Below are 17,414 nucleotides of genomic sequence, written 5' to 3'. Positions count from 1 at the left end.
GAATGAAGTATCCACACAATGGTCATCCTTCTTGGTTTTCTTCTGTTTTGCATAAGGTATCTTCGGTATTCTAAGTTTCTGGGCTAATATCCGGCAAGCAGACTTTTACCCCCCAGAAAGAGCAAGAAAGTTTTGAGGGCTTTTTAGAAGGTATCATCAGTATTACAGTACTGTTAGAGAGCTAGAAAGCCCCAAGACCCTCAGACTTTAAAGCCATCACCAGAATCCTACTCTGTGACCCAGCCACTACCCCACCCCAGGCCGTGAGGCTCCCGGCAAATATTCAAGAACGTGGTGTGCCATGCTTCTTATTTAGAAGCTCCATGTGCCAGGTAGCTTGACTGCCAGGTGATGCCTGCATTTTCTCCTACAGAAACGATTAATAAAACATTTCTAAAGCAGACTTTCTTAAGCCTAGAACAGCAAACAGCATCAAATGCAAGTTGTATCTATCCTCCAAGTTGGGAAATGTCTGACTCTGCCTTCTACTGCTGTGATAAACACATGACCCAAAGCAACTTGGGAAGGAAAGGTTTATTTCAGCTTACAGCTTTCAGGTTACACTCTAGGACAGAGGGAGTCAGAACACAAAGCAGGAATCTGGGGGTCTGAACTGAAACAGAGGTCATGGAGGAGCGCTGCTTACTGACTTGCTCCACTTTGCTTGCTGGGTCTGCTTTTGTAAACACCCAGGTCCATGTGCCTAGGGGTAGCAGCACACACAGTGGGCTAGGCTCTCTCCTATCAATCATCAGTCCAAAGAATACCCTACCGACTTCAAGGAGGGCAGTCTGATGTAAGCATTTTCTCAATTGCAGTTACGTCTTCTGGGATGTCTCTAGTTCAGGTGAAGTTGACAAAACTAACCAAGACAGAGAAGGAAGCCGTTGTATCAAAGAGGATATTAGGCACACAATGTGCTTGTGTCACAGCTAGGGAAAGTCCCGTGTCCTAACTGGCTGCTAGAAGACCTAACCAGCTTGTACCCTGGTACATCAGTATTTTCCTAGATAATAAGCACACCTGATTCACAGAAAGCCTCTCCAAGTTCTCTACATAAAACTATCATGGAATACTCCTTTGAACAGCTTGCTTGCTTGCTTTCTCTTTCTTTCTCTCTCTCTTTCTTTCTTTTTAATTGTTCAATTTATTTTTTATATTTTCTTCATTTACATTTCAAATGCTATCCCCAAAGCCCCCTTATCCTCCCCCAACCTTGCTCCCCAATCCACCCACTCCTGCTTCCTGGCCCTGGCATTCCCCTGTACTAGGGCACATGATCTTTGCTAGACCCAGGGTCTCTCCTCCCATTGATGGCCGACTAGGTACTGGTTGGTTCATAGTGTTGATCCTCCTATAGGGTTGCAGACCCCTTTAGGTCCTTGGAAATTTTCTCTAGCTCCTTTTTTAGGGGCCCTGTGTTCCATCCAATAGATGACTGTGAGCATCCACTTCTGTATTTGCTAGGTACTCAGAAGAGATAGCTATATCAGGGTCCTGTCAGCAAAATCTTGCTGGTATATGCAATACTATCTGAGTCTGATGGTTGTATATGGGATGGATCCCCGGGTAGAACAGTCTCTGGATGGTCCTTTCTTCCATCTCAGCTCTGAACTTTGTCTTTGTAACTCCTTCCATGGGTATTTTGTTCCCCATTCTAGGAAGGAATGAAGTATCTACCCTTTGGTCTTCCTTCTTCTTGAGTTTCATGTGTTTTGCAAATTGTATCTTGGATAGTCTAAGCATCTGGGCTAATATCCACTTATCAGTGAGTGCATATCATGTGTGTTCTTTTGTGATTGGGTTACTTCACTCAGAATGATATCCTCCAGATCCATCCATTAGCCTACGAATTTCATAAATTCATTGTTTTTGACTGCTGTGTAGTACTCCATTGTGTAAATGTACCACATTTTCTGTATCCATTCCTCTATTGAGGGACATCTGGGTTCTTTCCAGCTTCTGGCTATTATAAATAAGGCTGCTATGAACATAGTGGAGCATGTGTCCTTAATACAAGTTGGAACATCTTCTGGGTATATGCCCAGGAGAGGTATTGCTGGGTCCTCCGGTAGTACTATGTCCAATTTTCTGAGGACCCACCAGACTGATTTCCAGAGTGGTTGTACCAGCTTGCAATCCCACCAGCAATGGAGGAGTGTTCCTCTTTCTCCACATCCTCTGCAGCATCTGCTGTCACCTGAATTTTTGATCTTCGCTGTTCTGACTGGGAATAGCTTTCATCTCAAGGGAATGAAAGGGTTGAGAATAGAAATACTTTGCATTGCAAATAGTTCTCCATTTTATGTAATACAGTTTTTTAAAAATATTTTATTTATTTACATTCCAGCCATTGTCCCCCCATCCCCCCTCTCACAGTGCCTCATCTCATTCCTCCTTCCCAACCCCCACCCCCTCACCCCTGTTCCAAGAGGGTGCTTCCCCTTCAGCCTTTTCCCTTCCCTGGAGCCTTATGTCTCTGGAGGTTTAGGCACATCTCCTACTGAGACCAGAGCAGGCAGTCCTCCCTAGGGTTCAGGTTAGTTATGACTTCTAGTCTTTCTAGGGAGTCACCCACCACTTCAGCTTCTTCAATCCTTCTAATTCAACCATAGGATTCCCCAACTTTAGTCCAGTGGTTGGGTATAAGTATATGCATCTCTCATCATCCATGACCTCAAGCTGTACTTCAAAGTAACAATGATAAAAACCACATGGCATTGGTACAGAGACAGACAGGCCAGTCAATGGAATAGAATTGAAGACCCAGAAATAAAAACATACCTATGGATAATTGATCTTTGACAAAGAAGCCAAAAATATACAATGGAACAACAACAACAACAAAAACATCTTCAATAAATGGTGCTGGTCTAACTGGCAGTCTGTATGTAGAAAAATGAAAATAGGATCCATATTTATCACCTTGCACAGAGCTCAAGTCTAAGTGGGTCAAGGCCCTCAACATAAAACCAGATACAATGCATCTAAAAGAAGAACGAGAGGGAAAGAGCCTTGAACTCATTGGCACAGGGGAAAGTTTCCTGAACAGACACCAATTGCTCAGGCTCTAAGACCAACAATTGATAAATGGGACCTCATGAGACTCAAAAGGAGACTCATCAATAGGAAAGCCAGCAACCTGCAGATCGGGAAAAACATTCTTCATTAACCCTACACTCAACAGAGGGCAAATATCCAAAATATATAAGGAACTCAAGAAGTTAACCTTCAAAAAAACCCAATTTAAAAATGGGGTACAGAGCTAAACAGAGAAATTACAATAAAAGAATCTCAAATGTTCAAGAAGCACTTAAAAAGATGTTCAAAAGTCTTTAGTCATTAGGGAAATACAAATTGAAATGACCCTGAGTTTCCACCTTATACCAAAAAGAATGGCTAAGATCAAAAACTCAAGCAACAGTACATGCAGGAGAGAATGTAGAGAAAGAGGAACACTCCCCTGCTGCTGGTAGAATTGCAAACTGGCACAACCACCCTGGAAATTAATCTTGCGGTTCCTCAAAAAATTGGAAATATGTAATGCATTTTAATTACAATAAATCAGTTGACAAACTGATAGAGAAGAAGTAACAATGTAATAGATTTAAACAAACAAGGAATTATTTAAGATGGAAACAGAACTCAAATGCATTGCACTAAAAGGGAGGAGCAATTATACATCTTGAAGTTACTATGTTAATGTGCTTTCTATTGCTATAACAAAACTGACTAAAACCAACATGGGAAAGAAAGGGTTTATGTCATATTATAGCTTATGGTTCATCATCCAGGGAAGCCAAGGCACACCCTTTGTTCCCCGGCTGAGATGGTACTACCTCCCACAGTGGGCTGGGCCTTCCTATACCAACGATCAAGAAAATGTCTCCTAACCAAGATTAACCTTCCCTAATGACATGACCTATTGAAAAAGAGCTAGAAGATCTTACTGAACAGGTGCCCTAGGGCCACCTGCATCTGCTGCCAGGCACTGAAGAGAATTTAAACACCCAGGCTTCTACAGAAATGGGGAACCAGAAGTCTATTTCTGAGCGCTTTATTTCAAAGATAAGACATGCTGGTCCTTGATAAGGTTCTGGGTTATAAAAGTGCTCAGGGGCCAGGAGAAGAACATCCTAAAAGGCAGAGAAATATTTAAAATGAAAAGATTTCTAATGTAAATTCTTTAAGAATAGGGAAGCAATCAGAAAGAAATCTGAGTTTTGTCAAGCTAAAGGAAAAAAGGCAATCAGTAACCTTACACTGGAGATGAATTTCTGTTAATTGTGTTTTGTAATTACCAAAACATGAAACTAACAAATGTGAAATTTCTTGAAAATGAAAAAACTCAAAATTCCGAGTGGATAATATGGGGGTAAATTTTCATACGTTTATAAGAAATATAGAAATATGAAATACATTTGTACTATTTTGAAGCACAGCAACTTCAAATAATAGTTTCTGTGTGATCATCAAAAGGAAATGGAAGGATTTGTCCACTTGAACGTAGTATGTGTGAGTGGCCATCCACGAAGTGACACGAGATATAGAAACGGAGAGAAAGAAGGAAGAGGAAGGAAAGAGAAAAACAATAGTCTTACTGTCATTAAAATCTGAGTCGCACTTCGCTCAAGTTTTTCTGGGTGCACTTTTTCTGCTGTTCCTACGGGGGAAACGTGGATGGCAAGGGGCTACCTCTGAGACGGGATTATGTGGCAGTTTTCTCGTCCTGCCATCTCAGCGACACAGTACTGACCTCACTAAAATGCCAACCAGGTAGCAGAAGGCACCCTTGAAATGCTGGTTTCCGAAGGGCAAGGGTTCCTTCTTTCCCTAGCGCCGATTCAGCAGGTGCCTACCCATGCCCAGTACGCTTGCGCAGAGCTCCTAGGATGGAGCCGCACAGCGCAGAAAATGCTTAATCAGTGGGGCAATGAAGAGTGGAATTTTGAGTCTTGATGGGAGTGGGAGGGTGGGGTCGTGTGTGAAAGCGGGGTGGGAGTGGGGCGTTTCATTTGGAGGGGCTGGCTGACAGCTAAACGGGTGGATCAGGTGGAGCACTACTGAAGGGGCGGGGCTTGCCACAGATGGGTGGGGCGTTGCCATGGGAAGGCTTCAAGGTTCAAGAGAGACACCCCTTGGTTGGGTTGCTGTTAGGTCCTATTGGGTGAGATTTGTGGAGGAGGCGGGACTTGATGTAGGACCGGATGAAAGAGGATTGCCGCCGGGTCGGGTGAAGCAGGTTCGTCCTGGGGGCGGGGCCTGGAGGGGNGGGGCTTGTTGCTAGGGGGGGTGGGGCGGGGTTTGCCACGGGCAGGACAGGGGTGGGGCTTGAAATTGGGCGGAGCTTGTGGTGGCGTTCGTGGGGGGGGCCGGGGGTGGGGGGAAAAAGGCGTTTGCTCCTCAGATGGGGCGGGTCTTACTGCGGGGCTGGTCCTGGCGTGGGGCGGAGCTTTGCAGCAGGTCAGGTGGGGGCGGGGCTTGCTCCTGGGCGGGGCCTGCTGCAGCCCCCCAGCGAGGATTCGGGTTCCCGGCCCTGGGTGCCTGCGTCCCCATGGGGCTGTGCTTCCCTTGTCCCGCGGAGTCCGCACCACCATCCCCGAGCCCGGTGAGTAGACGGCCTCCCCGTGCAAGTCTTGCGCGCGGCGGCGGCCGTTGCAGTGCAGTCGGAGGCAAGGTGCTAATGCCGGGCCTCCTGACCCTCCCCCTAGGCTGTCCTGAGGACCCTCCTCGGCTGGGATAGGTTGGAGCTGCTGTTTTCAGTAGCTGCTGCAGACATGTGTCTTTTCTACTGTCTGTACGCGCTGTACCTAGAAGGTCCGGGACGCGCCGCTCCCCTCGCCATTTACAGGCTAATTAACCCGCGCCTTCCCTTTGCTCAGTTTTTAACAGCCGGTTTGAAACCCAGGTTTAAATCCCACATAAACAAGCAATCCGTTTACTTGTAGATTCCCAGTAGTGCTGTATTTGGGATAATTTTATGTGAAGACAGTCATTTTATTTTTTTGATATTCGAATCTAAGCAGACCTTATTCTGTAAGAGTATACTTATTTTAATATCCTTTACCCGTACTTGATAATATAACAATCTAACTTGTTCTTAACATCGGTTCTCGGGGTCGCTAAAGATTAGTTGAAGAAATAAGGGATTTAGGGAAATATATTAATACCTTAGTTAGCCACTAGGTCATAGACACTAAAGTGACTGTTTAGTAAATGTGGGGAAGTTCAACTTGCCTTTATGGCTGCTGTTGTTTTAAAATGCTGTTAATTTTGAGAAATTAGCTCTTGAGAAAAATTATCACTCTGCCAGCATTTGTTAAGGCATCTCTCCTCCCATTCTCTGCCCTCTCTGTTCTCTGTCCACCGGTGTATTTCACTTAGCACCTACAATTCCCCTGACCACCTAAATAAACATGCTCTAGAAACCTCCCTCCTAGTCCTTATCCACCATGGTTATTATATCTCTTACTGGGTAATTACTCCCATCAGATGCATGCTTGTGTATTTTCTTACATTTGTTTTCACGCACTAATCAAAACTCAAGCTTTGTAAGCATGGGTATCTACATTTCATTGCTGTGTTCTTAGTACCTAGAAACATTGGCAGCAATCATTGTGATGGATGGATGTGTGTACTTGGTGGAGAAGGAATGGCTAAAACCACATCCCAAGAGAATGCTATTCATTGTCTCAATGTATTTAAAGACTTTATACAGGAGAAATAAAGGGCATAGAAAAATACTGTGTGTCCCAGAGATGGGACAAGTGCCTCTGAGTTTCTCTTCCTTTTCTTCCCCCTGGTACACAGGGGCATTGGTCCATTGGTTCTAAACGTCTTCCCCAAAGTCCAGCCTTCCTCATTCCACTTTTTAACTAACTTTTAAATTATGTTTCCACCCTGATAGTTTAAACACCATTTAAAAAAAATAAGTGTCCCCGCTGTAAGTCTATTTTATAAGAAGTAAGTATTGTGTGGGCCAATTTATATTGGTTGTCACATGTGCTAATTTGGCTTGCTAGTGTAGAGAATGACATTCAGAAAGTCAGATATTTAATAAATATTGCAATATTGATAGAATTCAGGGTTAGTTTGTTTTATCTTTTGTTTGGGTGAGGATATACTCTTACCACATTGTTCAGGCTAGCCCGTGGACTCCAGCAATCCTACTTTCTGTCCCTCACCTAACTAGCATCTAGGACTATAGTTCCAGCCCATCTTAGTGGGCTCCTACAGTGACTTTCTTTGTGAGGTCTTTTGCACCCATACTAAATTTTTGTAAACTGTTTCTACTTGTATTCTTTATTTTGGTTGCCCTCTAAAGGAAAGGAAAGGTGCCGAAGGGGGCCACACTGCTTGACTTGTCCCTTGATACGTGTGTTATTTATTTTCTTAGGAAGAGAAAAGAGAAAAGCTGGCAGAGGCAGCAGAACGAAGGCAGAAGGAGGTGAGAGCCAGTAGCTAGCCCACGCCCACTCCATGAGTGTTCTGTTCACGCTCTGCAGGTGTCTGTCCTGTCCCCACGCCCTGAATGCAGAGTGCCTGATGACATGCACAGTGCTGAACTCAAAGATAACCGCTCTGGGAATGATGTCCGAGTACCCGTGAACTGCATGTTCTTACATCATTTTCTGTGAAACCAGGCCCAGATGGGTTTGCACTTGAGCCTGCCCTGCAAGGACACACTTCCTGGAGATAACCCCTCCATGGGTGAATGAGGTTGCAGGAAGAATTCCCTGTGGTTCTTGCGGATGAAATGGCTGTTTTCTTCAAAGTTGTCTTAGCAAACTGCCCTGTTACCCAAACTAGACCAACTCCCCACCCAAAGCAAAATGGCAAAACAAGTGCTTCTGGATAGCAGACTTTTTTTTGTTTTTTTCCTATAATCCCCCCTTGTTGAATTTTTTAAAGGCGGCGGCTCGGGGGATTTTGGACATCCAGTCAGTGGAGGCAAAAAAGAAGAAGAAGGAACAGTTAGAAAAGCAGATGGCGACATCGGGACCACCAACGGCAGGGGGACTTAGAGTGAGTACCCAAGGCAGTCCATCCAGTCACTCCCCTGGGGATGCCCTGAGAAAGACTGTGTTTGGCTTGAAAACAGAGAACATAGGCTGAAGGAAGTGTCTACTTATTTTAATATTATTGGAATAGGCTTGCTTGCTTTCTTTTAAAAAAATCATATTTTCTTTCTAAGCACAGGATCTTAATAGTTTTATATATAATTTTAATCATCGTGTGTCAAAAAAACCCAACAACAACAACAATATAGGACACCACGGAGAATGTAAAATTCTACCAAACTGTCATTTTGACATGTGTCAAAAGTCTGCTTGCACATAAATCATGAAGTTGGGTTCTTCTAAAACTTGTGATTTTGTAGCTTTAATGTTGTCACTAGAGTTAGCTACCTTTGAGTTTGTGCATATTTGTTTTTGTTTTGTTTTGTTTTGGAGACATGGTCTTCTGTTGCCCATGCTGGCTTCAAACTCACTCTGTAGCTAAGGGTGGCCTTGAACCTCTGATCACCCTGCCTGCCCTTTCTATCCAGTCGATCCAAGCTCACTCATTATCTTAATTATGTCACTCATTATCTTAAGCATGCAAATGTGAATTTAGACCAAGGTTTGTGCACGTGTGAGTGGTCTGTATTCCTCCCACTGTCTGTGTGTCTGAATAGACCCTGGGTGTGCCTTTGGTGGACAGGCTAACCCTGGGAGGTCTTTGAATTGGAGGCTGCAGGGTAGCAGGAGTGGAAAGGTTTTATTGTACATGTGGCTGATCAGGAAAAAACCAGTTGAGGGATTGTGATTTTGCAGATCGCTTCACAGAACCCAACTTTTAGCATCAGGATAACTGTGAAAAGCAAAATGCCCTTAGTTGCTCTCGGCTTTTCAGTTAATTGCTCTGAAATTTCATTTGCTTTTACCTCAGGACCACACACATACTCTCAGGCATATATGTCTACGTGGGTCATGTATATGAGGCAGAACTGTGGTGTGAAGCTTCGGACTGCCCTGAGCAGAGTTGATTCAAGCCAGTGATGGCTCCTAGGGATGGCAGTTATCCCTGCGGCTTACCACTCTAACTTACTTTATCCAGTTTCAGTTAATGAATTAAATGAAAAGAAAACTGCTTTTCTTTACGCCGGAGTTTTAATAGCTCATAAAGTAATTGGGTCCAGTGTTCAGCTATGTCATGGGGTTGTTTTTATGGATGTCATTTCCTAGTCTCAAAAAGAAGTCAGTAGTAGTGTAATTCTGATAGAAAATAAAATCAAGTTGTTATAAGAAACATGACCTTTCTTTTTCCTACTAAGATAAAAAGTTGCCACTAGGTTTAATTCAAATAGTGTTCTCAGAAAGAAAGAAAAGAAAAGAAAAGAAAAGAAAAGAAAAGAAAAGAAAAGAAAAGAAAAGAAAAGAAAAAGTAAACCGTAGCACTAGAAGTAACATTGAGCTACACTGTTTCCTGGTAGGAGCAGAGGTGCTGAGTTAAGTTCACTGGGGTGTTAGGTGCTAAGTTTAGAAACCATAGCTGTCCTGCATGGATCAGAATTAAGCATTTATTTCACGTGTGATAGCCTAGCACGCCTACTATTTACTCTTCAAGGCTTTCGTCCTTAAATCTGAAACTTCTTCATTCTGAAGCTTGTAGATGGCAAAGATCTTAGGCCTCATGTTACTTCTAGGTCTCATGTTACTTGAGGCTTCTCGAAGGAGCTCAAAACCAAAGCCATTTCCGTGGCTATCCTTTCTCTCCCATGCTGTTTCTCTTACGAAATCTGCTGTCTGATTTCCTTAGTAAAGTGTCCTGGGCATCAAGCTGCAAAGTAGCTGTAGGGTTTTCTCAAAAGGACTGAGCCCACTGTGTCATAGTCGTGGCCACCTCTAATCAGCAGCTTCAGGGGGAGTGTGTCCCCGTCCCCTATAGCCACCTGACCAGAGCTTAAATGGAGAAGGTCAAAAGGACTGTGTTAGTGCCTCGGGAATAAGAGGAGCACGAACACAGCTTAGACAGTGGCTTGGTCCTCCAGTGCCTCCTGGGTCTGTGCACCGCCCGGAGGACCTAAGAGGCCAGGAAGATTCTTACAGTGAGTAAAATATTTAATCCCCATTGTCATGTATCCAACATCTACCTGTCCCCAGATGGTGCTCTGAGTCTTACAGAAAGGGTCAATGGTCACACCAAGGTTCACAACCCCACCAGAAGACATCCTAATGTAGGAGCCAAATGACATAGCTGAGGTCTCAGCCAGGGCTGCACCTGTGAATCTGAAGTGTCCCCGAGGTTGGAGTAGAACATGGAGATGTTTCAATGTAAAGCCGGATTGAGAATTTCCAATGTTGTACTAACACCAGTCATAAAAGAAACTTTTAATTAGAGGACTGTTTAAAAATCCTAAATAATACAGAATATATCCCAAATGTGTTGACGACTGTGCCACATCATTAAATGTTCATTTTTATTATTTTTAATCGTATGTGTACATGCAGGGTGGGGTATGTCCCGTGAATGCAGATGCCCTCAGAGGGCAGAGAGCCTCCGAGTCTCCTGGGGCTGGAGTTACAGGAATGGGTGAACCACCCCACCCCGTGTGGGTGCTGAGGCTTGAACTCAGGTCCTAGAAGGGCAGTCCAAGCTCTGTACTACAGAGCTCTCTCTCCAGGCCTGTGCTTCTCTTTTTGCAGATGAAAAGACACACAATATTTAGCCTTCAAATAAATCCCGTAATACAGAACAGCAAGGTAACTTCTATCCTTAATTTTGGACAGGTATAGTGATTCAAAATATGTATCACTATGTACTTCTTGGATACAATTTAAAAGTAGTACTTAGCAACTGGATATTTTTGTCCTTACTTGGCGGATTTTCTAAAACGCATTATCACAGATTTCACAAACCTTGCTAAAAACAACAACAAATAGAGTATTTTCTCACTCGAGAGAGGGGAAGATCTTAACACAAATTATTTAATTACTACTCCTTGTTGGGTCCGGTTCAAGAAGAAAGATTTCCCTTTTTGGTTTTGGTTTTGTTTTGTTCTTTTGTTTTTCTGTTTTGTTTTTTGGGGTTTTGTTTTTTTGTTTTTGTTTTGTTTGCGTTATTAATGCTGTTTTCCCCCTTCACTGTGTTGAGTGTTTGGGATGTAGCTAATGAAGCAGGCTTGGTGTTTGCCAGCTTGTGAGTCTGGTGAACGGCCACTCACATATGCAGGTAGGTATGTGGCATGGGCTTATTACTTATGGACAAGCTTTATGGGACAACAGAAACTGGGGAACGGCTTCTGGGTCAGGGCCACTTTTCAGGTTGGAGGGAACGTTCTGAGGAAGGTCACTGGACAGCAATCCACTCTGGGCACCATTTCTTGGGGACAATATGACTTAATGTAGTTCCAGAATTGAAAGAAATCAGGTAACAAGACACTGGTTCTTCTGGCCAGTGCCCACCCCCTTCCAGTATGTAACATCCCCAGTACATTGAGGAAACCTCGGGCAGAGAACAGAGCTGTCCATCCAAGGCAACAACCCTTTTATCATATACTCCAAAACATGCCTTGTCTGTATTTTTAAGCTCCTGTCTTACTTCAGATTCTTGTTTGCAAAATAAAGTTTTCCTTCTATAGGGTTGCAGACCCCTTTATAGGAGGAACAACAATATGAACTAACCAGTAACCCCAGAGCTGTGTCTTTAGCTACATATGTAGCAGAAGATGGCCTAGTTGGCCATCAATGGGAGGAGAGGCCCTTGGTCTTGGGAAGATCATATGTCCTAGTACAGGGGAATGCCAGGGCCAGGAAGTGGAAGTGGGTGGGTTGGGGAGCAGGGTGGGGGGAGGGTATAGGGGACTTTGGAGATAGCATTTGAAATGTAAATGAAGAAAATATCTAATAAAAAATATAGGGAAAAATTAAAAAATAAAAACATAAAAAATAAATAAAATTGTATTATTCATAGCTATTTGCAAAAAATCCTTTTTGCATTCTTTATCCCATAATATTTTGTTTGTTCACTAGGCTATCATTATATAATTTAAATACAAATTTACTGATGCCTGTATGTTTTCACCTTTTTAGTGGACGGTGTCATGAAGCATATCATACCTGGAAGAGAATCCTGCCACCAACTCCGGCAACTGCAGTCAATGGATTTCAGCTGATGTCTCCTCTTTACAGACATTAAGAGTCAGACTGTGTCATTAGTGTCCTTTAGTGCAATCCTAACACTAAATATACTAAATGTACAAAAATATTGGTAATATTTTTATTTTCAAACTTACTAAATAACCTAGCTTTTCATTCTATTCCTTGTTCCCTTCATCTATTTTCTCTTCTGCAGGAAGTAACTTTGCAGTTGTTGTAGTTAAAATATGGATCCAAAAGATCTATATGCATGGCATGTCCTGGTCCCACATTTATCTCCAGTGTTGAGCTTGCTGCTGTACCTCTGCATTCTAAGGAACCTTGCTCCCCAGAGTCATGTGGCACAGCCTGTGGTCTATCTTTGTCTCACTGAATAGGAAGACTTCAGCTTCCAGACTTAGTGCCTTTAAGCTGATCATCAGGGAAAATCCTGAAGATACATTTGAAGGACTTCAGGTGAAGGAAGTCTTTATTTTTATAACCCACTAAGAAATGAATGTTAGTAGGCAAATGTTGACTCTCTGCTAATTTATTTTCTGTACCTAAGGCATATCATATTAACATGAAGTTACATGTCAGTAGGATGTCAGCTCAGTGTCATGCTGATGAGTCCTGCTAGAAGCATGAAGGTATGTGTAGTGAAGGGATGAGGCCAACTGAGAACCAGCTTGGAGATAATGAGTGATAATAGATTTGTTCAAATTCCACAAGCATTTTTATTCTTCTGTATACATCAAAGAACAGTTGTAAGATCTATACAAACATGATGTTGCCAATGAAAGTGTGAAAGAGAAACGTGAGTTCTTTACTTGGAAAGTACAAGCATGTCAAAGCATGCTTGTGATTTATGACATTGTGGCTTATTTACTTCTTACTCCGTAATAAGTGAAGATGCGAGTGTGCAAGGCTGCTGCTGCTATGGATGCCAAGACATTCAGTGCTAACATCTGGTCCTTACCTTAGAATTTATAGATTCTAGCCAGTCAGAAATCTCAGTGAATTAGGCGAAGTCACAGCCATAAAAAGAAACTGAGCCATTGGCTCGTCTGTTCCTCCCACAAGGTATCAGACAGCGTGCCACACATGCTCTTTTTAAAGAATTGGAGCTATAATATAGGTCTCATAATGACTGAAGTATTACTTTTCTGTCTCTCAGAATGTTTCATGAATAGCTAGGTAAGACATAGAATTGTATCAGCTCAGTTTTCTTCATTTAGAGATGGTGATATTTTTCTTCATAAATGATAGTGATATCAATAAGTTGACTTTTAGAACTAATTTTTAGCTCATTTTGGTAAGTAATATTTCTGACATAGGAAGCCTATCTCAGCTGAATGGGGAGAGAGGCAGCACGCACCAGCCTTCACCATGGGAAGCCCTCCTCCTGTTAGAACAGACATCACATTCTCTTCCCTTCATCTTAGACCATGGCTTGTGCAAAGAGAAGGCTTGGTTCAGTGGGCAGTGCTGCATTTATTACCTTAGGGCATGCCTAGAGGCACAAGTGCCATACAGGTTTATTCGTTGCTTGGGATAATTAGGATACACTGCTTTTGGCATCTGTGGGCTCCCTCTGCTGTTCCAAGGCCCTGTGTGCGTGGCTATGGCCTGCCCCACCGATATAAGCCTTCCCCCAAGGCCACACATGTCATAGACACTAAATAGTGACTTGAATCTCATGAATGTGATTGAAAAGAGGAAACAGGATGCTTGATAAGAAACTGGGAAATGGGTATTCGAAATCACATATAAGTAAACATTTTGCTTAGGCTGTGGATAGTGATGTAGAGGTGAGTTTTCTCTAATTTAAGACTTAAATAACAAAACATAATATTGAATATATCTTCCAAATCTTATGGCAAAGTTGGTAGAACATAAGAAAAACCATCAGATGCAGAAAGTTAACCAATATATACCCGCTGCAGTCTTCATTGTAATTCTGAAACTGATATAGCTGATGATAAAAAGAGTTACATATATCATTACTGAAGGTCTCTGTGACTGGCTGCATGTTTTGGAAACATCTGTAAATGGCTCTTTTATCTAGTTTGTGTTATGATTATATCTGGAATGTGATTTATTAGTTTTCTAATATATTTTGAGCCCAGTGTTATGTATTCTGCATTGGGTATATGAATATACATCTTTCTATACAAAAGTTCCCTTTGGCCATGTCTTTAAGTAAAATGTTTCTACTCCACTTTAAACTAATTGTGAGTTGTCTCCATAGTTTGGGCCACATCCATGTCTCTGGGGTTGATAATGGAAAGGTAAACAATGGCTGCCTGGAGAAGGCATGCTTCTCATCCTGTAAAGAAGAAATGTCATTATGTTGTTATTATTTTTGCTTTTCAATTAAAAGGTAAAGCACTGTAGAAAGGCTCTCTGCATAATCCCAGAACCAAGAAAATTTTACATAAAATTTGAATTTATGATGATCCAAAAATTTGGCTTATTTTCACTGTTAAGAATTATACTGTGTCCTCGGAAGAGGAAAAGCATACCTTGTCAATTTTGAATAAAGTATATAATGTAACAGTTTGGCAAGAGTTAGGTGCACCTGCCTGCCTCCTCTTTTGAGAGAAAAGGGATATGCCTTTTTTGAAATAATATTTCTATTAATTGAGAATTTACAATGTATTCTTATTAAATACATCTCCCCTCACCCAGATCCACCTCATCTCCTTATCCATTCAACTTCATGTCCTCATTTTTTTTCTTTTTTAGATTAACTATGGAGTCCAATTTATGCTACACAGGTACTCTTGGTTGTGGGGCCTGCCGTGAAGGTGACCTACCAAAAGTCACTCTTAAAACTGTCTCTTAGTCGGGCGTGGTGGTGCACCCCTTTAATCCCAGCACTCAGGAGGCAGAGGTAGGTAGATTTCTGAGTTCGAGGCCAACCTGGTCTACAAAGTGAGTTCCAGTACGGCCAGGGCTACACAGCCCTGTCTCAAAAAAAAAAAAAAAAAAAAAAAAAAAAAAAACCAAAAAAAAAAAAAAACAAAACCAAAACCAAAAACAACAACAAAAAACAACAACCCTTTATCTTTTCCCCACATCTATCAAATGCCATTAGCTAGGGGTGGGGCATTGGACATTGTGCTCACGTCTCACACCTTGCTTGGATTTTGTTTTGCTTGAGTTTGCAAAGGTCTCACTGATTGTGTCACAGCAGCATAAGTTTATATGTACAACTTCCCTGCTCTGGTCAGAAAAGTTTCCTTGTCTTCAACATCACCCTTTACTCTTAGAATAGTTCCGCCCCACTTTCATGGTGATACCTGAACCTTGGGGTGGCTGAGAGAGACAGCCTCCATGGGCCTGGGGTGGCTGAGAGAGACAGCCTCCATGAGCCTTGGGTGGCTGAGAGAGACAGCCTCCATGGGCCTTGGGTGGCTGAGATAGTCTCCATGGGCCTTGGGTGGGCTGCAAGAGACAGTCTCCATGGGCCTTGGGTGTCTGAGAGAGACAGCCTCCATGGGCCTTGGGTGGGCTGAGAGAGACAGCCTCCATGGGCCTTGGGTGGCTGAGACAGCCAGCCTCCATGGGCCTTGGGTGGCTGAGAGAGACAGTCTCCATGGGCCTTGGGTGGGCTGCAAGAGACAGCCTCCATGGGCCTTGGGTGGCTGAGAGAGACAGCCTCCATGGGCCTTGGGTGGCTGAGAGAGACAGCCTATTTAGAGCTAAGAGCTCTGTGGTCTTTTATTCTCAGAATGTTAACTAAGCCTCCTTTCTTTTTCTTCTTTTCCATTTATTATTATTATTATTATTATTATTATTATTATTATTTTCTTTATATTTCAAATGCTATCCAGAAAGATCCCTATACCCCCCCCCCAGCCCTGCTCCCCTACCCACCCACTCCCAATACTTGGCCCTGGCATTCCGCTGTGCTGGGTCATATAAAGTTTNCAAGACCAAGGGGCCTCTCTTCCCAATGATGGCCNATTAGGCCATCTTCTGCTANATATGCAGCTAGAGACACNAGCTCAGGGGGTACTGGTTAGTTCATATTGTTCTTCCACCTATAGGGTTGCAGCCCCCTTCAGCTCCTTGAGTACTGTCTCTAGCTCCTCAATTGGGGGTCCTGTGTTCCATCCAATAGCTGACTGTGAGCATCCACTTCTGTGTTTGCCAGGCACTGGCATAGCCTCACAAGAGGCCGCTATATCAGGGTCCCTTCAGCAGAATCTTGCTGGCATGTGCATTAGTATCTGGGTTTGGTGGCTGTTGATGGGATGGATCCCCAGATAGTCCATCCTTTCATCTTAGCTCTAAATTTTGTCTCTATCTATATCCTTTCATGGGTATTTTGTTCCTTATTCTAAGGAGGAATGAAGTATCCACCGGATGATCTTCCTTCTTGGTTTTCTTGTGTTTTAGTCACTAGATATGCACTCACTGATAAGCGGATATTAGCCCAGAAACTTAGAATACCCAAGATGCATTTTGCAAAACACAAGCCTCTTTCTTAATCACCATCCATTTCCTTAACTTCTTCTCTTAAGTAAACATCTCAATTTCCCTGATACATTACACTACAATTCAAACACACACACACACACACACACACACACACACACACACACACAAACACACACTGTAACCTGAATCATATATGGTAATAAAGCCCTATGTTTAATTTTCTAAACCAATCATCAAACAAAAGACACCACCACTAATACAAGCCTATCTATAAAAGCCACTAGTGTGTATAGCAGGCCTTTGAAGTCATTTTTTATTTGTTGTTTGCAGAAATTGTTGCCACAGCCTGAAGTCTCAGTTCTCCACCAATGTGGCTTTTTATTGCGTGGTTCTTCCTTTTCTAGTCTACTTTACAGACACTGCATCAGAACGTGACTACCATAGGTTAAGAACTAAATAGACATAAAGGCCTTTTCCTGTGTAAAGGCCTTTTCCTGTGTGTGCCACTTAACATTAGATCCTGAAGAGCACTGGCTGCTTTCATGGGACTGACTTTGACTTGTATATTATTTTAATGGAAGAAAGCGAAACTTCCTTCTTAGTGATACTTTATCCAGCAATTTATGAAGTGAGCATTGCAATTTGGAGAATTTTTCTTATAAGGTTCCTTCCTTTGAGCTACATAGGTATGAGGAAGTTTCTGTACATTTATCCTGTATCTGTTGTTTTGACAAACCACAAGGCAATAAATACCTAATGAAGATATCAAAGAATTCCCACTGCAAATTCATTGATGGTAAAAATGAACACCTGAAATTATTTTAGTAACATGGGTGCTGTTTCCAT

The 17,414-nt window shown here is 42.6% G+C and overlaps 1 protein-coding gene across 1 annotated transcript; it reads left to right on the top strand.

Annotated features, from left to right (window-relative positions):
• The first annotated feature begins 5,335 nt into the window (after window positions 1-5,335).
• Window positions 5,336-14,689, top strand: Svip (small VCP interacting protein). Its single transcript, XM_021208798.1, has 4 exons — window positions 5,336-5,608; window positions 7,397-7,447; window positions 7,912-8,025; window positions 12,075-14,689. The coding sequence occupies exons 1-4, from the start codon at window positions 5,408-5,410 to the stop codon at window positions 12,087-12,089; spliced, it is 381 nt and encodes a 126-aa protein (XP_021064457.1). The 5' UTR covers window positions 5,336-5,407; the 3' UTR covers window positions 12,090-14,689.
• Window positions 14,690-17,414: the final 2,725 nt, after the last annotated feature.

This window comes from Mus pahari, chromosome 1 (genome assembly GCF_900095145.1).
Source record: "Mus pahari chromosome 1, PAHARI_EIJ_v1.1, whole genome shotgun sequence".
In the NCBI taxonomy this organism is placed as follows: domain Eukaryota; kingdom Metazoa; phylum Chordata; class Mammalia; order Rodentia; family Muridae; genus Mus; species Mus pahari.
This window is presented reverse-complemented; position numbering and strand designations above follow the sequence as displayed.